The 27,203-nt window shown below is 33.0% G+C and overlaps 2 protein-coding genes across 6 annotated transcripts in view; one reads left to right on the top strand and one right to left on the bottom strand.

Moving 5' to 3' along the window:
- Positions 1-20,521, top strand: part of LOC110812459 (MUS308 and mammalian DNA polymerase-like protein) — a 51,072-nt gene extending 30,551 nt beyond the window's left edge. The window contains exons 19-29 of one of the 5 annotated variants that reach the window (XM_088207124.1): positions 5,889-6,148; positions 6,505-6,694; positions 6,819-6,926; positions 9,242-9,594; positions 10,052-10,160; positions 10,246-10,383; positions 16,478-16,574; positions 16,656-16,724; positions 16,823-17,390; positions 17,876-18,001; positions 18,137-20,521. In XM_088207124.1, the coding sequence (XP_088063250.1) occupies positions 5,889-6,148; positions 6,505-6,694; positions 6,819-6,926; positions 9,242-9,594; positions 10,052-10,160; positions 10,246-10,383; positions 16,478-16,574; positions 16,656-16,724; positions 16,823-16,827 (1,329 nt within the window). In that variant the 3' untranslated portion in view covers positions 16,828-17,390; positions 17,876-18,001; positions 18,137-20,521. Of the gene's footprint in view, positions 1-5,645; positions 5,803-5,888; positions 6,149-6,504; positions 6,695-6,818; positions 6,927-7,827; positions 7,994-9,241; positions 9,595-10,051; positions 10,161-10,245; positions 10,384-16,477; positions 16,575-16,655; positions 17,391-17,875; positions 18,002-18,136 lie in introns of those variants that run through there. The other 4 variants (XM_088207123.1, XM_088207125.1, XM_088207126.1 and 1 more) reach the window with 4 other exon arrangements.
- Positions 18,647-20,391, bottom strand: RD22 (BURP domain-containing protein). The gene is made up of 3 exons (XM_022031538.2): positions 20,155-20,391; positions 19,926-20,031; positions 18,647-19,837 (listed from the first exon to the last, which is right to left on the bottom strand). Exons 1-3 carry the CDS (start codon positions 20,191-20,193, stop codon positions 18,861-18,863), a joined length of 1,122 nt encoding a protein of 373 aa, XP_021887230.1. The 5' UTR covers positions 20,194-20,391; the 3' UTR covers positions 18,647-18,860.
- Positions 20,522-27,203: the final 6,682 nt, after the last annotated feature.

The following is a 27,203-nucleotide window of genomic DNA, read 5'->3' as shown; positions in this document are numbered from 1 at the left end:
ATATTACACCAATTAGGGGAATTCAGAACCTCCTTAACTGTTTTGGGTATAGAAATGGAATATATAGAAGCAATGAAAGAGGTAGATGTAGTAGACAAATGATCATATGAAATGAAATTAGCAATGAGATAAGTAGAATGAGGAATGATGTATTGATATGTACCTTTACGAAGACTGATGAGGAGATCAAGATCATGGGTGGAAGGATCAGATGACGAAGAAACTAGTGCAGGACATGTATTGTTAGTCTGTTGTCATCTGAAACAAATATGAATAATTGGCGGTTGCCATTGAGTTGGAGGCACACCATCATCAGTTTGCTCAAAAGGCACAAAAAAAAAATACTATTATCTGGTTGCTCCGTAATAATACTGGGTTGAAATCTATAGATGAGCCAATCATCGTCTTTCACCTGATCTGTAGAACTGGATGGTGAGGAGAAGAACAATATATTTTATGAAAAGATTACACCGGTTGATTTTAGATATTTATTGAGGTATAGAGAGTAACATCGATATTCCTTTTGCAGGCGAAAATATCCTAAAAAAACATACTTCAAGACTATGAGATTTAACTTAATAATACTGGGTCGCACATCTCGAACATAATAAATACTACCAAAAACCCTTAACTGTACTGAAAATAATGATTTGTTTGTAAAAAGAACATTGTAAGGAATCTCACATTTAAGTACTCTAAATGGTAAATAATTAATCAAGAAACAAACAATGAATACATTATCGACCCAGAATTGCTTAGGGTCCTGTGTTTGAAATAAAAGAGTTCAAGTAGTTTCAAGTAAATGTTTGTTCTTTCTTTCAACAAACCCGTTTTGAGATGATGTATCAATACAAGAAAATTGATGAAGAGTCTCTTGTTGAGTCATATACTTCTGAAATGAATCTGACATATATTTTTTGACATTATCATTTCTTAGCTCATGCATAGAGACATCAAATTGAGTTTTGATTTTCGCATGAAAAACATAAAAAAGAGCAAATACTTTAGAATGATTTTTTATAAAGTATATTCAAATAATTCGAGAAAAATCATTCACAAAAGTAATAAAATATTTAAGGCCTGTTTTACACAGGACAAGACATGGACCCCAAATATTAGAATGAATTAATTCAAAAGCAGACTCAACTCGTTTATTAATTCTTTAATTCGATGAGTTACGATGATGTGTTGCAAGTAATTCGAGAAAAATCATTCACAAAAGTAATAAAATATTTAAACCCTGTTTTACTCATGACAGGACATGGACCCCAAATATCAGAATGAATTAATTCAAAAGCAGACTCAACTTGTTTATTAATTCTTTAACTCGATGAGTTACGATAATGTTTTGCAAATTGATACGACTCACAATCTAATGAAGATAAATCATGATATTGAGGACACAACTTATTCAAAATAGTGAGAGATGGATGTACTAACTAATAATGTGCTTTAAATGGAGAGAATACTAGAGCAGACAACTAATTGAGGTATCCAACTATCAAGAATATAGAAACCTTCTGATACATTTCCTTTACCGATAACCTACTTCATCATAAGATCCTGGAAAAGATAATGATTAAGAAAGAATGAGATACAACAATTAAGATCTTTGATAAGTTTACTTATAGAAATCAAATTGAAAGTAAGTTTAGATACGCTTAAAACAGATATCAGGGTAATGGAGGGAGTTGGTTTTGCAACCCTAGAACCTTCAATAATATAGGTTCACCCATCAGTAATAAGTATAAGAGATAGTGCTATGTATGATCGAAAGCTAGAGAAAATATTAGGATAACCTGTCATGTGATCTGTAGCCCCAGAATCAATTATCAATTTGTTTAATTAGGAGATAAGACATCTTTGACTTGATTCAGCAGAAGTAGTGGTTGGTATATATTCTTTCAAAAACTCTTGAGATTGAGAGAATTTTGCATACTCATCGGCTGAAACCATAATAGTTTTTTAAGAAAAGAAACTATTAGTAGCAGCAGTAGCAATATTAACAGTTTGTGTTCTCTAATTCGATTACGTAATTTCTTGTATTGCCATTTTGTATTTTCTTGTTCATGACGGTAGTAACAGACAATATTACTTGAATTATTATTCCGACTATCCATTGCTGTATTTTCTTTCCTGTTATTATTTTTTCATTCTCAGACAATAAGAACGTTAGTATTGGGTATAGTAGTCTCTGTGTGTAACATTCTATTAAAAACTTTCTAAAAAGATGTGATCTTGGAATCGGATAAAATTTGAGATTTGACAATCTCAAATTCAGATGGAAGACCAACTAAGAAGTTTATTATGGCTATCTGCGCTTTTTGTGTTTGCTGTATTTTGATATCAACACTGAACGACAAAAGTATATTAACCTGCTCATATTTTTTTTAAATTTTATAAAGTATGCCGTGAGAGATTTAACCTCATTCTCAGCACGGTAGAAAACCTTACAAATATCATACATGCAAAACACATTTCCTTTGCCTGAATACAGAAATTCTAAATAATCCATCGGTTCTTTAACAAACTCAGTAATTAATTAAGTCAATTACCTCACTGTCAATTGAATTTCTAATTTGTAGAAACAACTGTACATCATCTCTTAACTAAATTTGTCTAATTCCATAAGTGAGAAAGTCTTGAGTCAAGTGATCATTCTTATCAATACTACATAGATAAACTGTAATAGTTTTGCTCTACTTTAGATAATTTGTTTTGTTTAATTTATGCTCAGTAATCTTTAACATGGCTGAGACTATCTCACTTATAGAGAATTTGTTATCAGTCATTTTAATTCAGGAATATAAAAAAAAATGTTATCCAAAATACCCAAACACAACAGCTAGAGATATACCAAAAACAATGCAAATATACCAAAAAATTTGGAAAAATAGAGTATCTCTTCACGCACGATTGTCAACAATCTTACCAGAATCTCACTACTACAACCAGAGATTCTACACCGCCATAGATGCAGCCGCCAGATAGTCATGCTTTGCCGCCAGATAGCCATGCACTGCTGCCGGAGAGGCATGCTCCACCGTCGGTAACCACCTAATAGCCTTCTTTCGATTGGAAATCTCCATAGAATTTAAATGCACACCCAAATCTGGAATGGAGCTTACAAAAATGCCCCAAATCTTGCAAGAGAGCAAAAGATGACTTGTTGTCGCGAGATCTACTTTGCCGTGGCTTTCTCCTCCTCGGCCTTCTGATTTCGTGCTTAGAACCAGCTGACCGGGCTCTTCTACGGTTTCTGTCTTTGTGCGGGATCCGACACGCACGGGGAATGCTCTCCTCCAGCAAGCCCAACGCATGCGATGTCAAATAGCTGCGCAAACGGCCTCGTTCCCTTTTTCTGCATACATCACTATGCTAGTCGCACTCTGAACTGGTCAGAGATTGGTTGTCGACTTTCTCTAGCGCCAGGAATGAGTTGTTTAACTCTTATTTGGTCTGATGTAATTTGATTCCTAAAACTCTAACCCTAGTTTTATCTCTAATACCATGTAAGAGTTAGGGAAAATGGTACTGAATATTTTTTATATTTGATTCAAATGGGAGTAGGGATATATATACATACAACTGGATTCGTATATAATAATCAATATAAATTACTCTATTAATTTTTTTCATAATTATACTAATATATTTGAAAAGATAATCATATTATTATATACAAAAAATATTTTATAATATTTTAATAATAATTATGATCTTAGAACGACTTAGTTATTGATTTTAGATTGATATACAATTTAGGACATATAATACATCAACTAGTGTAAAATGAAGGCTAAACTTTATAATTTCAACTCATACTACCGTGGTCAGTGCACTATCAGCAATGATGATTTTCTAATTAGATGTTAAAAAATTGTGCGAAGTTGGTCTTATGGTTGTGGCTCTTGAGTCTATAATTCATGATAATACAAAAGATTTATTTAAGGCATTTAAATTATAGGAGATAGAAAATATATCTGAATAGGTCAAATAATCTATACTTTGTGATACAACGTCCAACATAATTTAACATTTTTAGGCTATTAAGGTTGAATAAAGAAGTTACAGGAAGGATTTTACTCATTGGATAGGAGACTGCGCAGCTGATGCTGGCATGCGGAGGAGTGGAGCGGCTGCTTTGTCTGGCTGGTACGACTGGCTGCCTATGGTGGAGTAATCGCATATGGAGTGGCTGAGCAGCAGGGGTCAGGCACGGCCAGGCATTAGGAGGAGGGGCGACATGCGCAAGAGCAGCCGTGGCTTGCGGCTTGCGGTTGGATGGCTGGTGCTGCCAGTGATGAAGGTCGGTCTTGGCTGTTGGTGAATGATGGCTGATGGTGGCCGGTGTCTGGACTCTGGTGGCCGGCGTCTGGACTTTGGTGGCCGGCTACGAAAGCTGACCCCTCCCATTCCTCCTCCCCTTTAGGATCTTTTCTTATTTCGTCGGTGAAGGCTGAATAAGATTTGTAAAGGAGTGCAAAGTTTTCTTAACTTAACGCTCTAATATCATGTAGAAAAATTAACTGTTGTGTATTTTATTGAGTATAGTACCCTATATATTCAAGTGAATAGTAACAATACAAGAAAATAATATTAATTACAAAGATCACAAAATCCAGGGTATATTACTATTGTACTCTTTACCTAATGTAACCATAATATACACTTTTTAACATTTTGTATTTTGAAAAAGGACGGTTGTATTATCCTTATGGGCGACAACACGTGGACATTATTGTAACATTTGTCACCATGCGCCATCAGAATTGCGGAGCTATTATATATAGCTCATAGAGTATTATAATTGAGTGCTTGTATTTATTGGGTTTTGTATTTTCTAATCTTTGTGGAGGATATCTTACTTTCCAATTTTGTAATATTTTTCCTCTATTCCCAAATATATATATATATATACACATATTTATATCTTAAAAAAGGCTGGTGGTATGAATATTGAGAATTTTGTCTAGATCATGTCATTATTGGTTAGACGATTATGCTATTTTCCTCTGAATCTTTTTCTTTATGGCATGAGGTGATTATGAGTAAGTATGAGTTATTTAGTAATGGTTGAGATTAAAGAGCTAGAAGTACCTCGACTCACATAATCCTCTTGGAAACCCATCTTGTAGGTCTATGATCTTTTTATCCCTCTTACCCTTTTTAAAACTTGTTTGAGGGGGATCTTTGGAGACTCCTACTCGGTAGCCATCTCACTCGTCTTTGCCGCCTTTCATCATGCCATAAAGCTTCTATTAGTCAATTCATTAATCATTTTGATGGACACACTTTTTGGATATTTTTTCCCTTCAGGAATCTCAATAACTGTAAATTTGATGACACGGTTTGTTTACTTTAATTTCCTTGAGCTTTTTATTACATTCCCACGACCCAATAGCAGAAACTGGACCTTGGATTCTTCTAGCATGTCTTCCCTAGTCATATTATCACAATGACTCTTTTATTAGTGCCTTTTCGGAGGTTAAAATTTCCTCAAAGGTTAAAGTTTTTGTATGCTGAAAAAGCTCAACACTGATAATGTCTTGTTAGTTTGCATACCTTAACTGTGCTTATCCCAGATATTTGTTATGTGCTTTAGGGGAGCTAAGTCTCATTGCCATCTCTTTCTGCACTTTAAGGTGGTGTGGAGGCTTTGGTTTAGACATTTTGATGATTCAGGTTCACGTGGGTTGTTCTCCTTTCCCTTGAATATTTTTCCCATAAAAGCAAATGCATCTAAGCCGCTTAGTAGTTAAGTTGCTGATGTAGATTGCCCATATCTGGAAACCATCCAATCAAGGTTCAAAAATAATTTCATTCTCAAACTGGATATGTTCTTGGAAGTATTTGATGCCATAGAAATGCTTACCTTTGTGTATCAGGTTAATGTTCTTGCAGACATGGAGCTTTGGGGAATAGGGGTTGATTTAGAGGGATGCCTACAGGCACGTAATGTGTTGGGTAAGAAGCTGAGGTGCCTTGAGAAGGAAGCTTACAAACTGGCTGGAATGACATTTTCACTATATACAGCAGCAGATATTGCTAATGTACTCTACAGGCACTTGAAGTTGCCGATACCAGACGGTCATTCTAAAGGGAAACAACATCCAAGCACTGATAAACATTGCCTAGATATATTAAGGTAAAGGTAGAATTCAATTTCTTTTTCTTGTTATCTTGATGGAAAATTTTTTCTTCTTGAGGTGCATATTATATTGAGAATTTCTTATGAACACATTTCATGTTTTTTGGAGTACCAATGAGAAAAACTGTTTTTTGAAGTACTGCTCATTTAATAAATTGAACTTTTTTTCTCTGTATAATGTTGTAGTGTCTTAATTCTCCTGCTTCAAGGATTCGAATATATTTTTTAAGAAAATGAAAGAAAAACATGTTTGTGGCTATTGAATCACCATAGAGATTTTCATTTATTTGTTAATGAGCTATCTTTTTATCCATCGTTAAATCTTGCATTTTTCTGGATTTGGTCCATTTCAGGAATGAGCATCCGATAATTCCAGTTATTAAACAGCATCGAACTCTGGCAAAGCTGTTCAATGGTACACTAGGATCAATTTGTTCACTAGCTAGGCTATGTAGCGAGACACAGAAATACAGAGTACATGGTCACTGGCTGCAGACATCGACTGCAACTGGACGACTGTCGATTGAGGAGCCTAATCTTCAGGTTTGGATACTATCCTGCATTCATGCTTACCTCTTCTGTGTTGTTTCTTCCTCTATACCTCTCTAAATCTTAAGTTGAAACTTAATGTTTGTGAAATTGCATCTTTGATCTTTCTGAATTGAAGTGTGTTGAGCATATGGTGGACCTCCAATTGAACGAAGAGAAAACTGGAACTGATATTGATGATGATTGTTGTAGAATTAATGCTCGCAATTTCTTTCTTCCTACCCAGGTAATGGTTACCTGCAATTTCTTTTCAAGATGCTTTTAGAATATAACTAACGTCTCTTTGACAGAATGGAAGGGGAAGAAAATGAATTTGAATGTGGCAAAATAAAGACCAAGTTCAGTGTTTTCTTCTTTATCTCGCTTAAATGGTGCATTTTTTTTAGTTGTTGAGGGAGGAAAATGAAATCTGCCACATGTCAACTGGAGCTCAACTGCTTCTACTAGCGTATATATATTTGAATTATTTTGTACCTATGAACAGGCCCAGAAGTGAAATTTAGAAAGGGAATAGGGGAGAAGCTTGAATATGCTTGCAAAACCCAGAACCAAATCGTTTACAGTTAGTAGTTCTGATAATTAGTTCCTTGCATTAGGTAATCCAAGAAGATAAGATACACATAATTTCATTTCTCCCCCTTCTCTGTATGGAGAATGGAAGGAAATTAAAACCTTTTTAGTACTATGAGCTTTTATAATGATGAAATTTTTATTTTTATTTTCTGTTATAACTACTAGAAGAACATGTAATGTAATTTTTACATTATTGTCTGTTATGGGGGATATTTAGCTGATTCTGAAAATTTAGAGTTTTAGGAAGCTTTATTAAGTTATGAGTTGTACAACTCATTTTGTGTATATTGTGACACTGGGCAGTAGATCTATTTTGAAAAAGGAAAAAGTAGTTGTGTGGTAGTTATATAAAAGTATAATTCTTGATCTACTTCTTTGTTGAGGTAGTTATGATCGTAATTAGCAGTTGTATCCTAAGATGTAAGCCTTAAAGAGGCCACCTATACTAAATATAAATTATGCAGAATATTTCTCTCTTAAAGTTTTTCAAGCACTCAGACTTAAGCAGGTCTTTGGGTTCTGTACTAATGAGTCCTAACATTCTATCACAATAGGTTTGTACGGAAGGAAAGACCGGATAAAATCTGGTTCCACTTTGTCTGATTTCTCTTTACAAGGACCTATAACTAGATACAGTTGGGACATACCATAAAGCGGAAGAAGCTTCTACAAGTGTATCTTCGGAGCATGGATTGCCAGATGACTGTGGGTGGAGGTGCCAAGAGTGGTTCACAAAATCGCCTGCCCTTCATGCAACATGGAGATGTCATTAACATGAAGGTTGGAATCCGTGAGAGGACTCACAGTATTACAGATGTGGCTAGGGTTAAGGAGGAGAGCAAGAAACCTGAATTCGGACCGGGTCAAGCTATTTTAGAAAGTGGATCTCAGCTTATTGCGTGGTGATATGGTGGATTTTCTCTAGCAGACTAAATACTTAATCAAGAAGAACAGAAAGTGGTCTGAAGTTAACAACCCAACAGTAGTTTTTTAGGAAGCAACTTGGAGATAAAATTTTTAAACCATTGATAATCTTATGAAGAAGGGCAGAACCACAGTTGATCAGTGTTTTTATTTGTCCTTTAATGAGTGTCCCTGAACTGTCTTCTTCTTTGGTGCCCAGAAATTCGCAAGTTTTGGAATCAGCTCTTTGTCTTCTCATCTGTCTCGGGTAGTTAGTGCCTCGATTAACGATAAAATTTTTGCTTGGAATTGTATCCTTACCTGCCAGCACTGAAAAAAATTTTTAGCCCTCATTTCCCTCTCTATATTTTGGTTCACTTGGAAATGGAGGAACTGGAGAGCTTTTGATTTCTTGTCTTCCTCTTTTGCATACATCAGGAACCATTGGTTCAGAACCCTTAGTCCTTTGTATAGGGATCATCTTTTTGGTGGATTCATGGCTTTTCCTAATACAGTATAGCAAATTTGATTTTTCTTGTTAAAAAAAAAAAGGAGTTATAACTAAATAAGAAGCAAAATCCTAATTTCAAAAATATAATAATTATAAAAGTTCCTGCTAAAATGTTAAATCTAGTAGTAATCCTACCCTAGTAAAAAGTTAAAACTATGCTAGGATTTTGTGCTTCAAACTCCCACATCTATAGGAAAACCAAATTATTACATCAAAAACTGTCTTAATTTCAATCAATAAGGCAGTAAGCTTTATCTCCTCCTCTTTCATGCCCACTTGTATACAAGCCCACTGAATGTGGTTTCTTGAAATGGTGTATCCTTGTTCTGTTGATATGCTGGGTGGCCCATAACATCCTCCTATCGTTATTTTGTATTAGCAACCTTTACTTTGTTGGATTCATTTCGTCTTGGTTTTATTTGCTTATTGTGCATCCTATCATAACTTTTACTTTAGAGGTTTCTTTTGAGAAAAATGTTCTGCTCATATCAGTTACTGCATTATATTTTTGGTTCATTTTGCTTGAGAAGGAAATTTCTTTTATTGTTTTGCAGGAGAATTGGTTACTTTTAGCCGCAGATTACTCTCAGATAGAGTTACGGCTCATGGCACACTTCTCTGGAGACACTTCACTAATTGAACTCCTTAGTAATCCTCAAAATGATGTTTTTACCATGATAGCTGCAAGATGGACTGGGAGGGTAGAAGATTCTGTTAGCTCCCTTGAGAGGGATCAGACCAAAAGGTTGGTTTATGGCATTCTATATGGAATGGGTGCAAATACTCTTGCAGAACAACTAAATTGCAGTTCAGATGCGGCTAAAGAAAAAATTAAAAGCTTTAAGAGCTCTTTCCCCGGAGTTGCATCTTGGCTTCATGAAGCAGTTTCAGGTTGCCGTCAGAAAGGGTGAGGGTCTTACTCATTCCATATTGCTATTCATAGATTTGCCTCTTTACTGCGGGAAAAAGCTTTAGTTGATGTGTGAATTTGCATTTATGGATAGGCATGGAATTGTCATCCAGTTATCTCTAACTATTTTGTTCTGCAGATTTCGGTGATTAGGAGATGTATGTATGTGCATATACTTCTATGTGCGAGTTATATTTGTATGTGTATATTTTGTGTACGTTTATGTACAATAGCTTACTTAATTCACTGTTATTTAGTTCATAAAATGGAAGATATTTAAAGTGTCTATTAATACATGCACACAAATCCACATATGCGTGGATGAATTCACACATTCCAACACAATTTTCAGAAATCTTATGGTCATCATCAATAACGCCCTTTGAGTTTATTTATTATGTTTTAGTTTTATTTGTGTGAAAGTCCATATGCTATATCGTTAATTTTGGTGCAGTTATGTTAAGACACTCATGGGAAGAAAACGCTTCTTGTCAAAAATAAAATTTGGGAATATTAAAGAAAAGTCAAAAGCTCAGAGACAAGCCGTGAATTCTATCTGTCAGGTTAACAAAGTTTCCCCTCTTTTCCTTTGGTTTGGGTAAAAAGTGCGATAAATCGAAATCTTATGTTGTGCTCTCTTCTTAATAGGGATCTGCTGCTGATATAATCAAGATTGCAATGATAAACGTCTACTCTGTAATTGTTGGAATTGATGGATCAATATCTAATTCTTCTCTTGAGACGAAGTATCATATGTTGAAGGGTCGCTGCCGAATTCTTTTGCAGGTAAATTATTCTACTTCAAAGCTAATTCTTAAGTAAACGATGTGAAAAAATTTAGTGTTGTATGTTTTATTAAATATTAGGGCTCTATATATATATCTTCTTGTGAATCGTAAAAATAAATACATAATTAATTGCACATGTGGGTATTTACTAACGTATCGTTTATCCTAATTATACTTCATATATACTTTCCAACATTCTCTCTCAAGTTGGTGAGTAAATATTATCCAACCCTAACTTGATAATAATTGTTTGAAATTCAAGATTGCTCAGCCCTTTAATCAAGTTGTAAGGTGTTGGATATATACAGTGTACATATCAAACTACTGTTCATTTTTTTAAAAAATAAACTATTCAGTTTTACTTGATGAAATGTTTGTCAATTTCAATGTTTTTGGTCTTGTCGTGTTATACTAAATCGAGGATAATATATACTTCCCATGCTCTAGGGGATTGCTTGACTTGTAAAGTGCATTTTTTAGGTTACACACTTTATTTCCTCCTATTTCTTTGGTAAATCCCAAAGGGAATTTGCATGTAGATTTCTTCTTCTAACTCTTCATGCAGAAAAATATTTTTTACATTAAATTGTTACAATTGACAACTAAAATTTAGCCAAAGATAATAGTATATGTACTGTATTCATTTTCGCAACAAGTTCAAAGGTATCTTGGTAGTCAACCTCATAAGTTTTATGTATACCTTCTGGCCACTAGTCTTGCTTTGTACTTTTCTATCGTTCTATCAGGTTTGTACTTTATAGTAGACACTCAATTGCACCCTATAGATCTCTTTCCTTGTTGTAAGTCCATTTCTATATCTGGTTCTTTTTTAGCACTTATATTTCAACATTTATAGTAATTTTTCATTCTCACAGGTTTAAAACCTTAGATAGTATATTAGGAATAAACATTACATTTAGACTTTCAAGAAAGTTTTTGTGAGACGGAAAATACTCTCTAAATGACGCAAAATTCGAGATCGGATAAAGTGGATGCTTAGTGCATTCTATCGTCCCTTTTTTAACTGCAATAGTTATGTCTATATAAGAAGGGAAAGAGTTCTCAAAGTCTACCTAATTTCCAATACCTGACTTAGATGTTTGAATTTGTTTTGGATCGGGGTCCAAGTTTTTCCTTTTTGAGTACACTTGAGAAGACCATGAGTCCTGTAAGGTTGGGAGTTTTGTGGACTTTGGTTTTCTAATGCTATTGGTTCATGCTAATTTTGTGTACTCAGGTTTTCTGGTGTTCTGGTTATTTGATAGGGTGTACAGAGTGTAACATTTGAGGGTAAGGGAATGTCAAAGAAGAATAAGTCTTCCTTATTTTCCAATATACTCTCCTCTCGATAATAAAGTTGATTAAAGAATGACTAGGTCTTAACAATAGTAACATCAGTGGATATATAAAATTTTTGGATGGAAAGGTGGTAGCATTTATATCTGTTCTATGTAGGTGAGTACCCATGAACACACACTTGATAGAACTTGGAGCAAGTTTCCCCCTTTGAGATTGATGTATGCGAACATAGGCAACACATTTAAAGACTCTTGGGATAAGGTTGTTTTGTGACTCTTACATTAGGAAATAAAATAGCTAAGACTCCACGTGGTTGCGAAATGTTAACACCCTAAATACTGACATATTTATAAGATATGTGATAGTCAATACAATTTTCCTCCAGTAGCGTTTGGATACATGATTTTTGAAACAAAAAAGCACGTATAGTAGCAACCAAGTTGTTATTTTTCTATTCTATCACTTTTTTTTTCTAAATAAAAAGTATAAGTATATTAAGTAAAAGACGTCAAGGGAGTGCCACCCATGTACAACACTAGATTACTAGGGTAAATGGTTTCCAAAGTATCTAGTGGTTTCCAGTCTAGTGGTTTCTCATGGGTCTTTCAACAAGTTTTCAAGATCCGAATACATCTCCTGAGTTGCTTTCCAAATTTCATGTGCTGTATTGTAGAACAGCTAGTGCACCCAATGTGTGGTTCTCTGAAGTTGTTCATCTAGGGCATTGCAATGTATTTATCGGCTCCAATGACCTGTAGTTAGCGTTAGTCTTGGCTGGAGAAGGGATTTCACGAGTGAGATAACACTCTTTCCCTTTTCCTTGGATGACTAACAACACAGATCGAAACCATTCACGGAAATTTGATTCATTCAATCTGTGGTGGGTGATTTGCAGTGAGTGATTCACTTCTATTAAAGAAAGAATATTATATTACTGGTATTCCTTGGAAAAATAGTGGACGATTCTTCCAAGGACGATGTTTGACTCGTTCTAGACATGGTTACAGTGAAGAAAAGGTTAATGATTTTATGTTTTCTTGAGCTAGTAAGAAACTTTGCTCTGATACTATGAAATCAGAGTGATTGAATAGAATTTTCTGATCTGTATTTTGATTTACTCTGTACAGTATATATAAACATCTACAGAGAAAACTTAGGAGACATTCTAGAAGAAAAAATCTAATAAGATTAGCTGCCTAAATCAGCCTAGAATCAAGGATTCTAATTGAAAAAGAAATCATGCTAGAATCAGGAAACTTTAACCGGGGTGTCCTAATCTTTAAATAAAGAGGGAAATATAACCTTGAGGATAGAGAAAGAAGGGTGTCTTAATCTTCTGTGCCATTTCAGATGCATTCAGGAAGTATAATCCGTTTCGAGCTTCAACATGTCCAATCATTTTTTGTAAGTTTTGGTCCTGAAATTCAGAGAGAAGAAGAGAAGATCACTTAACAATTTGGGTCATGTGATAATTTAGTTATTGGTATTGGATTTGTGCATACTTTGGAAACATGAAGTACATTAGTACGAGTAAAGTGAGGACTGAATTTTATGTTTCCAACTCTTGTCAATGTGGCTAGTGAACTATCAGCAGTAATGATTTTCTTATTGCTGGCATGAGAAATAGGTGTTAAAATGTTTAAAAGAGTTGATCATGTGGTCTGGTGGTTCTTGAGTTTATAATCTAGGGCAAATATAAAAGGTTTATCTAAAGGCATTTAAACCATGAAATGTAAATAACATACCTGAATGTGCCTATAGACTTCTACCTCTTGGTTTTTCCAGAGAGTCAAGTCTAGTCCTCAAACACTCGATTTTTGCCCTAAAATCACTAAGATTTATAGTCTGCTCTTCCCCTTGTTGGTTGCCAACATGTGCCTTTTCTTGAGGGATTAGGGCATTGTTCTTGTACCCCAATTTTTAGGGAATTTTTCCCTTGATGTGCCTTGGTTTTTTGCAGAAAGTACACTAGAGATTATTTCTGTTCTCTCGACCAGTTGCTGGCATTTCATTGTGACTCGGCTCCTTGCATGTTGGGTGGTTTGGAGCCTTTACTTATTATTGTTGAGCTTTTAGTGGAGCAGAGTTCTAGTATAACTTTTCTCCTGCTTTCTTTTGCAACTATAATTGAAATAACTTCATTCAGTGAAAACATGTCTTTTTTTCCCCAATATTTAAACTCGTACCTGGTCAAATTCTGCATTAAGATCAACCAAGAATTTGTATGCTCTATCCTTTTCCACAAAATTCTTCAGGGCCACTGCATCTTTTTTATTGCAGTCCATAGTGAGACAACGATACTGATCCAGTTCCTCCACCAATTTTTCAGTAGATTAGCTTACTATGTCGCTTATTTACTTTCTTGCTTTGCAGACCAAATTTTTACTACATACAAGTGTTGCTTCTCTCTGATAACATTGAATTCTAGAGCGAAGCCATTATCATTGAATATTCTCCATATCATGCATCAAATTGTAGATCTCCCGATTTTGAACCGGTGCCAGAATATGACTGAGTTTCCTGTTTTTTTAGCATTGTTTGAGTCAGTTATGACTAATTCCGGTAATTTTTCCATTAAGACATTCTGCCTGAATTGGTTGGAATTTCCCATTTGATTGAAAAGTTCCCAATTTTTTCTTAGTGCCAGTGACCTGTGAGGTTGCTTTAGACATGGCCGGAAAATTCAGGCAATGAAAGCTGGTTCAATAGGTGATGGCACTGCTTGTTGCAGCTAGATAACAAGGGCAGCATCTGGAGGAACTGCTGCGGGCGGTGGTTGGAGCAAAAACCAGAGGTCATAGGTGGAGCAGAGGCAGCATGCTGTGGTGGGTGTTCTGCTGGGTATGTGCAAGGCTGGTTGCTGAGCAGAGAGCAGCGCACAGTGGTGAGCGAGCTGCTGGGTGACTGTGCATCGCTGGTCGCTCTGCTGGAGCCTTATGAGCCAGTTGTGCTGCTTCAGGGAGTAGCAGCTGGTTGCTGGTGGTGTGTGGCATTGGGTCTTGCAACTAGGGATTTTCCAGCCATGAAGGCTGGTGATGATAGTGGTGGCTGTATATGAAGGCTAGTTTGTTTAGGTTCTTATTTCAGCAATGAAGGTCGATTAGGATTTGTAACTGAGTTAGGATTTTTTTTCACTTATGACTCTGATATCATGTGGAAGAAAAGAATGTTTTATGTTTTACTGAATATTAGGACCTTATGTATACATCTTCTCATGAACAATAAAAGAAAACACATAATTAATTAAATAATAAAAGAAAATACATAATTAATTAGACATGTGGGTATTCATCCTAATTACATTTAGTATACACTTAGTAAATGAATTCTAATACGCTAAGGATGTTCTCATACAATCTAAATAGGAAGCATATTACCTAGTAAAATTATAAAATCGTAATCTATGTAGAGATTTAAATATTGTTTTGTTCTTTGCGCATAAGGATTCCTATCCTCACTACTTTTTTTTTCTGTAATTCCATCTGCCTTTATTTTTTTTTTCTTTTGAGGAAAAAAAAAAGAGTATTTCATACCAAAGACGTGTACACGAGAGAGAGGAAGATTACACAACAGAAATAGCCAACCCTCAGAAGGTCCCTAGATATTCTTCACTGATTGGAGGATGACCTTTAAACAAGATATCTAAGGTCTGGAGCCATAGATCTGTAATTCTACAAAAGCCATATACATGACCTTCAGAAGTCTTCTCTGCCTTCCTCTCCGCATAGTCCAAAAAATGTAATAATGAATAAGGACGATTATGTTCTTGCTCTTGGCTGAACCAGCATCATCCCTAGCAAGGAGCTCAGCTGAGTGAGATCCATTCACCACCAACTGGATGTCCAATGATAAACGAGATGCTGAAACAGATAACCTTCTTAATAATATGTCTTATTCTGTCAAAATAGTGTAGAAATTGAAATCTGAAATAATCTTTAAAAGTTCTTAATACTTTAGATCATATAATACTAATAATATTTAATTATTGTCCTCAACATTATTCTTACCCATTTGAAAAAATTGTCCTCGTGTTTTAGAGTGTTGTAAGATTAAGAAATTTGATTTAAGAATGTCCCAGACTTTTTTCTTCTTTTTTATGAAATCTCTTGTTGATTTCCTTCACAAGAAAATAAAATGAATCCAAGAAATTAGTAGGAGTTAATGAAACCAAGTAGGTGGAAGAAAAATCAAGAAATTCACAGACATGCTTCTTAATTTTCTTCTCGAGCCTATATTTTGGAGATTATTAACATCGTAAGTAGTCTCTTAATTCTCTTCATGACAAATACTGGAACTAGGCTTTTAAAAAATTTCTTGTATGTGAACTTGTTTATGGGCTTCCTTCACTTTTTCTTCTACGTTATCTTCATCTCTTCTCTAATGGTTCTTCATTTTGTGAAGAAATTTCAAATTGTCTCCTCGTGTGAGATTTATAGATTCGTTCTCAATACAATTTCTCTTTCCTTTCATGTTCCATGTGAACTCTTTCTGAGCTGTTTGGGAAGTTTGGTCAGTATCTTGTGATCTGTATGAAATACTCTTTAAGAGTAAGAGAAAATTTCTTCTAATTTCTTCTTTAACTATGGGGAATGTTCTTGTAAATTTTGATTTTCTTGTTAATAAGGGAGAAAACCCAAGCTGTGTAAGATGGAGTCGTTTTAGCGAAAGTTGAGGACCGAGGCACAATATGAACCACAAAACTTTTAAATTTTCCTTTTTCTTCACATTTTCTTTAATTTGTAAGTATCTGTTGGCTGAATATATTCATTAGAGTATTGAATCTCCATTTTTAGGTACATGATGAACTTGTGCTGGAAGTTGATCCTTCTGCTATAAAGGAAGCTGCATTGTTGGTGAAAATGAGCATGGAAAGTGCCGCGTCTCTTCTCGGTATGTGGCAAATTCATTTGATATTTTATGATAGTTTTATTAATAAATATTGACCATAGTTCCTTTTATATGTCTTGCCAGTTCCTTTACATGTCAAACTGAAAGTTGGAAGAACATGGGGCTCTTTGGAGAATTTCCAAGTTGATCAATGTACTGGTGAAGCTATTCTTCCAAATGCTTAGGTTGGTTAACTATTCAGCCAGTCCTTTTACATGTCAAATTGAATGTTCTTGTCTGAGTCTTCCCAGGCTGATCAATTTACCAATGAAGCTATCCCTCCCTGCGTTTAGTGTGCTGAGAAAATATTGCATTCTTGGTTGAGAGTTTGGTGATATTGGAGGGACAGAATTGACGGCAATATGGATCAAAGTATAGTATATGCAATCAATTACTTGAATGTCCACGTGCTGTTATTCAGATTGTCTGGTTCCAGATTTATCTAATAATCAAAGGAGCTGGCTTATGCATTCAAGCTAAAGAAAAAATGTTCTTGTGACAAGGAAAGCCTTGCATGTTTGCTGCTTGAAATAAGCATTCTGACATAATCTAAAAGCTTGTTGAAGAATAATAACGGCGGTAATATCCTGCTTCTCCAGAGTAGACTAGCTGACATGCCCACTAGATGCAGACTTAGTTGTATCATACGAGGATGTAATTTAAGTGCTCGGTGAACTCTATCTTTAACATGCAAGACTTCAAGGTATAATGTCAAGCAAGCATATGTTTTCTTAAGCAGCTGGCGACAAGCTTAATCGCTTTCGAAGATAGGCACATTAAGAGAAATTGTGGACCCTTGCATACTAATTTATTAGAAAGGTATTTTCTTTTTTAATCATTTCTACTGCATTAGTTTACTATATATGCTTCTTGAGTCTGGTTATTGAATACGCTTGTGATTTTCAATCAAAGTGGTAGGAATATCTGATGCTCTAGGCAATATTAATTAATTTGGAGCCTTTGGGTTGGTTTCGGGGCCTAGGATGAAATGTATTCTATTGCTTCCATCAGATGTCTGATTTATTGGGTACAGGCTCAATATGTTTTGCTCTTGGATGTGGCATTATTCTCTCAAGACTCTAGCAGAGTTCATGTCAGATTATTGCTGCTGATTTAGGACTGCTTGTCATTGTCAGGGATCAGCTGAGAAATGATCATTTGTTTATTAATTTTTTTTGTTAAAGTTGAGAAATTATAATTTTGATTAGTTTTTAGTAAGGCTTAGAAGATAGTTTTCTCCTTCATGAGAAATAGTTTGTTTAGATGCCTTGATGAAATAATTAGTTCTTACAATTGGCTTTCAGAATTCTATCTAGCTGAATCGTCACAGCAAGCTGAAAACATAACTTCAAAGATAATTCATAGGAAGGAATAGAGTTGGACCACCTTTCAAGTTTAAGCCCATATTAAGCAGAAAATGAAATTCACATGTATGTTATGCAACTAATATTCAATTCTTTATCATTATGTTAGCATGCTGACATTTGAATTGCCTAACTTCCCTCCCTCTAAAGATTTCATCAAACTAGTCTAGTCCTTGAATCTTTTTGACTGAATTATGACAGGAGGATTTTCTTTTGACCATTGAGTGGTGGTGAGTTGAGATCAAAGGGAAAGGTAGATTTTTGATTTTCTGTAGGGTTTTGCACATGTTCTGATTAATTTTTATTTGTAATAGAACCAGAGATATTAATTTTTAGCATACTCTAATTTTCTTGTGCGGTTTTGTTTTTTAAATTTTCTGATGGTTTCGCTCTGCATAGGTTTAACTCCCAAGCACTTATTAGTAGCTGCGCTCTGACTTTGTAAAGTGTATTTGGTCTAACTCTGATAGATTGGAAGGTGACAAATTGTGACAAATTGTGACAAATTGTTTGTCTTTCTTTTTTAAGTTTTTTGTTTCCCCCTTTTTTGCGGTGAATCTTTGATTTTTATTATGAATGGAATCCTGTTGATCTACTTCTTGTCTGCTCACTTTTAGTTTTATTTTATTCTTGTTTTTCTTTTTTTTTTTTGGTGATTACTTGATTATTATTTTTGAGGGAACCATATATTTTTAAATGCACAACCAGTAATAGCATGAACGTAGGACCATTTATAAGAGAATATCTATTATTGAACATATGACATAAAACACATAACTATGCAAACATTACAAGTATAGGCATAACTGAACGTAGATTAGGTTCGAGTGCATTATTCTAAAACTGAAAGGTTGAGCTGTTCCAGGTAAAACCATATTGATTGACTTGGTTGAACTATGGGCGTCTGAGTGGATTATGAAGGTTTCTACTTGGGAACCCAGAGAATATGATCCTCGGGAAGGAAATGACAGATTGGAATAGTTCCTGGCTTCACTTTGAGCACTTGAAAAGCCAAATGCTTTGGGTTCCATGCTGATGTATCCTCGTGGCAGACTGCTACCGCTTTTGCTTTTGTCCCATCGGCACCCTCCAAGGGAACTATGTAAGAACTCGTGGTTTGTGTTGCGTGGCAGAAGAACACTGCATATGGATACTTCTGCTTGTGACATGCTACAGATTTATCGACTTTTCTCATCTTTATTCCTGCAGCAATTGTGTACTTCTGCATCGGGGTTTGTTTTTCTACCTCTGTGGAAATTGCCTGGACATTTTTGCCAAGCTTTGAAATGCAGAAATCTACCATTGATTCTAATGAAGTTGCACAATATTTTTCCTCTCCTTTGATCCCACTTTCCTCGCATTCTTTGATGGTTGTTTTTATCATATCAGCTGCCACTGATCCAGGCTTGAGGGAAAAATGGTTCAAGATTTCTGGAAACTTGCCAGATGAAAATGGAATTGATTTTGCAACCTGGCGTGGCAAGAATGTTGCTGAATTTGAAGTTTCAGTGAAATGCAAGTTCATTGTTTTTCCAGGGTTAATGTCCTTTTCCAAGAAAAATAGAGTTACACTTGGGTCATGAAGTTGATTCTCGGTGGCAGCATATAAGTAGTCAAATGGACTTCCTGAACCTACTCCAACATGGACAGGCTTCCCCTTGTACCCTGTGTTTACGGAAACCCCTCCCTTGCCAACTCCAACGTTGGTTCCCCCAGCAGTGCTAACTCCAACTCCCTTGCCTCCAACATTCACATTGGTGCCACTGCCTGGTTTTCCTTTGCCTGTATTGACATTTACTCTGCCATTTCCAACATTGACAGAAGTCGCCCCAGGCTTTCCTGCATTAACATTTACACTTCCCTTTCCTATGCTAACATCGGTGTTTTTGTGTTCCATGAAGACTGCAAAAATGATGACAGTGTTGTAAGAGGTTATGAGAATAGTGACTAACACCTTAATTGACAAGTTTTAAGCATTTCAGAGACCAACCTGGGTGCAGAAGATCTTTGACAACTTTTGGCATGGGAGTAGTCGGCAACATGGAATTCCAGTAAAGTTCAGGAGGTAGAGCAGCATGACTTGCCACAAGAGTAAGCTGCAACACAAATTTACATCATTTCATTAGTTTACAATCAGAGGAAGCAAAGCAAAGAAACATGCAGCATAAGAAAATCGAAATGGATTCACAAGCACACGATTCTACAAGAGAAAAGCTTACAGTGAGCAAAGCAAGGATGTGTAATAGATTGAACTCCATTAATTGATGGATATTCTGTTCAGGAGAAGAAGCCAAAAAATAACTCTTGTTTACATGGAAAGAAGACCAAGTGAGCTTGGAAATTTATAAGGTGAATTGGGTGACTGAAATAAATAGGGTGAATAGGAATATACCACCAAAATGTTGGACCAGATTAATTACTTCACCTGTCCCTGGCTGCCTTAAATGGCAGTGTTCAGTGTGGGACAAGTGTAGCTATGTAATGAGTGAAGAAAAGCGTTTAGAAATTGTAGTTCTACTTGCATTAGGTGACATCAACCATGCCCAAACACGGAACATTTATAATGCTATTTATTGCTTGAACACATCCTCACTTTCTTTCACTAAAATCTGTAAAAATTTGATTGTTTAGTTTGATTTTGATGCCAGGGTCGGTCTTAATTCACCTGGACTTTTGGCTCAAGGCTAACTAACAACTACCCCATTTATGATTCCATGACCAGGTACTTCTAATTTAGCTTTGTTTTTCTCTTTTCGTTTCTTTTTTCTTCTTTTAATTGAGTTTTTGTCATAATTTACTGGATGCTCTATACGACTGTCAGATAAGTTACTTTTTCCCTGTGTCAAACATTCCATGATATGGCACACCATACATTTTATGTTCCTTGAGATTAATTTTTTCTGTTGAGGAATCTCCAGAAATAGTGGAAAGATTGGGGAGGGTCGACATGTACATGAGCACATTAAATGGCATATAAGGTACTTGTTAATGGGTGAGTAGTGTGAAGTATTTGGTTTGGAGGGGCAAATACATCCAGTTGAAGTTATGAAATAAAAATGTTTTCTTACTGGTAAGAGATGGGTGGGAAGATTGAAGGTAGGACACTGAGAAAATCAAAATTATAGAAAATAACATCTCATAATTTCGGGATATGAATTTTATGTAGATTTAAGATTTGATCCAATTAAAAATCTAACTTCATACATGCTTTTCTCAATTCTACAAGTTTTTACACCAAACTCAGTTAAAAAATTATTAGTACGACATATATATATATTCAGTAATAATTAAAAATCGATCATCTAAAGTTCAAGATAGACTTTACCATCCAAGAATTGAAGGTTGATTAATCACTTTCCATGTCCGTGGAGAAACAAAAACAGAAAGTGATGCCTTAAATCTTAAGAAGTACAAAGATAAAAAAGATATTAAGTTTTCTAACTCTTGTGCGAACGACTAGTATTTGCAAATTCCTTTGTCTGAATTACACGAGAACTGATGTGAGAATGCAGTGACCACATTACATGACATGGCACACCATACATTTTAAGTTACTTGAGATTAATTTATCCTATTAAGAGATCCCCAGAAATATTGGAAATAGTAAGGAGGGTTGACATGTTCATGAACGCATTAAATGATGTATGAAGAATTTGGTCTGGAGGGGGCAAATACATCCAATTGGAGTGATGGAATAAAAATGCTTCAGCCGTTGTTGGTAGGAGATGGGTGGGAAGATAGAAGGTAGGACACCGAGAAAATTAAATTACAAAATAACATTTCATAATTCGTGATATGGGTGAAAATAAACAAATTAAAAATAAATAATAATAATAACGCTTTTCTAGAAAAAAAAAACACAAGGATTAATATTATTAAATAAATAAATAATATATATATATTTAATAAACTATGATTATTTTGATATGATAATGGATGATGTCATAAAAGAAATTTAAATATATATTTTTTCTTTTATTTTTAGTCGTTTTTGCTATTATTGTCATCATATTATTATTTGATGTCAGTGTATTATTAAATTCTTTCAGCTTCCTCAGTGTAAGTACTCCGTACGTATCTACTTGCTGGGATTGTATAGGGAGTAATAAAAGACAAAAGACAAAAGACAAAATCTATAGATTAGATTCTACTAAAACCTCATTAGAATCTTCTAGATATCATATATATATATATATATATATGTATATGTCTTCACATAATTTCTTAGTAACAATTCTTGGGAACTAGTTTTGTATATTCATTCCATCCCCCGAGTATAAGGAAGGTTTTATGTTTAGATTTTGATCCTTTATAATTGAAAATTAAATTAAATAAAATAAAGGGTCGAGATAATTAAATTGCATAATCTGAATTTGTTCAACTTAACTAGGTAGCTTTTTTATTAACAGTTCTAATTGCTTTTAAATATATATTTTCAGAATAAGCTGTAAGAACATTTAGGATTTCTTTTTTAGTGTGTAATTGGGCGGACTTATAATTTTATAAAACTTACAAACAAAATATGGTAGTTTGTACATTTTTATTTAACTTGTAAACTTTAGATAAATGATGAGTGTTTAGTAATGCGGTGCTTTTTTTAAAAAAAAAAAAAGAATATGCAACTTCTTACCCACCATCCACACAAAAAATAGTTGATCATGAAATGTAATTCAAAACAAATTTAAACTTATCTCAGGAGGAAACTCTTTGTTACATTTGCAGTCTGTTGTTGGTGGGAATTAGTTTAATCCACTTAAATTATGTAACAAGTATTTGTTCCGTTTGTGGAATTTAAGTCAGTCTCAAATAACTATTTGGCAACCAATTCTGGTGGAAGATCCACTTTTCATTTATAGTTTTCTACTAATGACATTTTGTGGCATTTAATGCCAAACTGCCTAATTATATTGATTGAATTAATTAACGTAATTAATTTTGTACTATATACTAAGTTATGAATTTTTTTTTTTAACGAAATATTAATGTGGTAATAAGAGAACTAAATAAAGCATATAGTAGAATAAACAGGAAAATTAATATTTTAAAAAATTCGTCTATGATTTTTTTTTTTTTTTTGGTGGGTTATAATTAGTATTTCCTCAAAAAAGTCAAAGAATAAAATAGTGATTGATGAATTTAATAAGTTAGTTAATTATTGATGAAAAATTAAGATTTGGACACGTGTCCAACATATGCAAGAGGATGATTTTGGTAGATTAAATGAAAGCCTCACCCTGAGAGACTGGTTCCAGCTCAATAATAGTAAACTCTATGCTGAAATTATTGACCATTAATCCCGCGCTTAACTATTATTAAGAGATTTTCAGTTGATTTTTTAGTACTAATTATATGTATATATATTTTTATTTCTAATTTTAACTAAAATTTTAAAATAAAATAAAAAATATATATATATTATTTGGGTTTAAATAATTTTTATCTTCAAAAATCTAAAAGCACGTGCTCTATTTTGAAACTCACTAAAACCTAACGTAAACATATCCGTATTGATCGACTGGTATATGTCGATCAGTTCGATTTTGACGAGTCGCAAATATTTTCGTCATCTTCAATTTCTTCCACAAAATGGTTATCGGAAGCCAATTTTTATGAGCTTCGTGGATTTGTTGCCCACCAAAGTATGTCATAATAGTTCCTAAGTGAAACTTAAGGCCAATAATAACCAATTTAACAATTGGATCCATTCAATAACCATGGATGACGATGCATCCATTACACTTACAACCATATGAAAATGAGAATCATTTTTAAAAAAAATTAAAATGTAATATGAATTAAAGTTTGGAAACTAAATAGACTATGTATTATAACTACATTATATATATATATATATATATATATATTATGTATTCGAATGCATTCCAAAAATACATATTTTTGTTATATATGTTTCTAAAACAACTCACAATTATTCTGATTCTGAAATCACCAATTAATTACATTTTGATTAGACAAGGCAGCTGCATTATTTATATCTTAATAATTAATTAATTAATTAATCACTTAATGCCAAAGTTTTGATTAGACATTCGTGCGGTTTTACCTTTTCCACTATTTAAAAGTGCATTTGTCCTCCAATTGATATTATTAATTATTTCAAGAATTCAACCATCGCACAAAATATATATTAATCTAATTATATTATAGTTAAAAGTACTTAATTAGGTAATACCATTAGAGAGATTCTTCACGAACACAAGAGATTGAGGATGATATTTAAACAACCAATTACAGGATTATTGGAATGTAGAATAATTTGTAAAAATGACTTGAGAAATATAAATTTCATACAAGTATAACTAAATGTACTTAAATTTTAATATATTTTATTTTATAATTGAGTTTCGTGGATGACAGATTTTATACACGTACATATGCCATTACTGTTGAAAGGTTGGAAAGTGTCATGATTTAATTTTAAATATAATTTATATAATCATTAATTTATTTATTTATAATTATTAATCACGTATCTTTTCTAACATGGTAGAATTACTTTTGCTTTAATTGATTTAGATTATAAATTTTTTAGTTTGTATTGAACTGAACGAAAATAAGAATGACTCGACGTTCGATTTATATGGTTCTCTATTTTTAGTTTCGGTTAAAATACTATTGAATTCGATTTTAGGCCGTTGAATACTATCAGTTGTCACCAAACAATTTCGTAGTTATGTGTAGAGATTGAATTCTCAATATAAACGAGTCTCATACATTATAGATTCTTTATAATATAAATCCACACAAAAATATTTGATTTTGATTATACACTGTAGTTTCTATATCTATTTTTGTTGTCTTTATTGTCGTTTTGTTTGCTTTATTATTATTTTTCACTGTAACTTTGTATGAGTAAACTTAATTTCTTAGCTTAAATTAAAAGACATTATCATTTTTGTTTGTCTCAACTAATGGTAGAACCATGAATTTAGAAGAAGAGGACAAAATAATAATAATAATAATGTTAAAAATGAACAGGAGTGCATGCAAGTGCTAACCCTGCCTTTTTAATTTTGATATTAAGTTAAAATTACATCTCATTTTACTTTAATTAATTTATTATATATACTATATTCATTTGTTTCATTCCTTAATTTCTCCAATCTATAATAAATAATAATATTATACATATAATATATATATAAATATATATATAGAAATTTAAAATAAAATAAAATAAAATATTTGTATCTATTAATATCTTAATTTTATATTATTTAATTTTTACGTTTATAATATTAATTTATACTAAACTGTGTATTAATTAAATAATTAATTCTAATTAGAAGAAAGCTGAATGGAGATAAGTGGAGGAAAATGATTCTCGTGGTTTTTGTATGATCACATTCACTTCTCACATAAAACAAACCATTAAACTGATATATATATATATATATATATATTATGGAATGCGCCCTAATTAGTTAATTTAATTAGGTTTCAAGTTTCAACTTTCAACAAAGTAATTATAAAATGAATATAGTTGATATATATATATATAATATGTGTGTGTCTATGAAGATTTTTGAATTTTCTTTTTTCTTAAGAAAACCCTTTTAACTATTTCAATATCATATAGCAGAATGTCTTTATCATACATACATATATATATATATATATATATATATATGATTGGGCAGGCGATGATGGAAAATAAAGTGTAAAAAGATAAGTTGCTTATAAAAAGCTCTTTTCTAACTTATTTTAATCATATTGGCTTACAATAACCCATACAGCTTTCATGCAGTAAAGCTATATATATTCACATGCCCACAAAACCCACCATATTCTTTATTTATAACTATGCTCTTTGTTTGTCTTTACCAATAATCATATCCCAATCCACGTTTGGATATCCCTAGCAAGAATATCTTTCCATTTGTTCTTTCACATTCTCATGCAATACTCTTTCCAAGTTAAAAGTAAAAGTAAATTCAATTAGGGTTATTTGATGCGTAAATCATATAAATCATAATTATGTTTATTACTAATGAGTGCATAAAGGAGAATTTAATAAAATAGAAGTGAATTTTACCGACTAAAGTCAACGGAGATTTTATTGAATTTGATGTAAATAATAAACCCTATGATGAGTTTCAAAAATAGTCTTACGATATATTTAGTTTTTGAGTCGGATGGTATTTTTTCACCTTTATAAATTAGAAGTTGGAGATTCGATTCATATCTAATTCAAAAATAACATTTATAATAATATATTATATTGAAAGAAAAAAAGAAAAAGTATCTAATATAACATAATTAAACTATAAATTAAATACTTTATTTCATAAAAAAGCTATAAATATTATTCCCTTGAAAATTAATTTGTTCTCCAAAAAGGAAACCCAACCCATTAACACTATGTTAAGAATTTCTATAATTAATTCCACATATATATATATGTATATATATATTAAAGGGTGAATGAACTTGCTCTAAATATATAGCTAGGTTTTTTTTTTAAATTTATTTCTTAATTAAATATATGTGTAAAGAATATGAAAGGAAGAAGACATCAAACTTCTTTGGGTGTGTTTTAGCCGTTTCTTACAAAAGTCAACCATTAAGAAATGATAAACAAATAGCCAGCTGAGTAATCAATTGGTTTTTCCTGCTTTAGTTTTGTTCTTTTAGAAAGCAAAGACATATTAAATTATTTCACTAAGGACATACTTTTCCAATTCACACAACAAACTTATATACATACATACATATATATATATATGCAAAAACAAAAAAAATTGAAAAGAAAATAAACATAAAACATAAAAAGTAATTACTTTTGATAATAATTATTACACAATTAATAAAATATAAAACAAAATTATTAGAATACTAATACTTAAAAATTTATAAAGTTATCAAAATAAAAAAAAAAATGAGATCAAGTGAATTTTATTGCCATTGTAATTTTTTGCTATTGAGCTATTTTTATTATTACAAATATATAAATATTTTCGATATTTTTCTTTGATATAATAGTTAAGAATATATAATTAATGTGTAAAAAAATATTCAACAATGCTGAAGAAATACACTCTCGAAGCATTAAAGGAACCAAGAAAGATGGTAGTTCTTGTACAATATAATTGTCATAAAAGTTATAAAAATCTCCTTTTGCTAATGCATGAGACACCAAATTGCAATATCTACGAATCTTAGTAATAAATACAACATTATTTAGCTGAGGTAGATACATAAATTATTTAAAATTAAACCAGGTAAATACAAAAACTATTTAAAATTA

Source organism: Carica papaya, chromosome 7 (genome assembly GCF_054855325.1).
Source record: "Carica papaya isolate Zhongbai chromosome 7, ASM5485532v1, whole genome shotgun sequence".
NCBI classification, from domain to species: domain Eukaryota; kingdom Viridiplantae; phylum Streptophyta; class Magnoliopsida; order Brassicales; family Caricaceae; genus Carica; species Carica papaya.
This window is presented reverse-complemented; position numbering and strand designations above follow the sequence as displayed.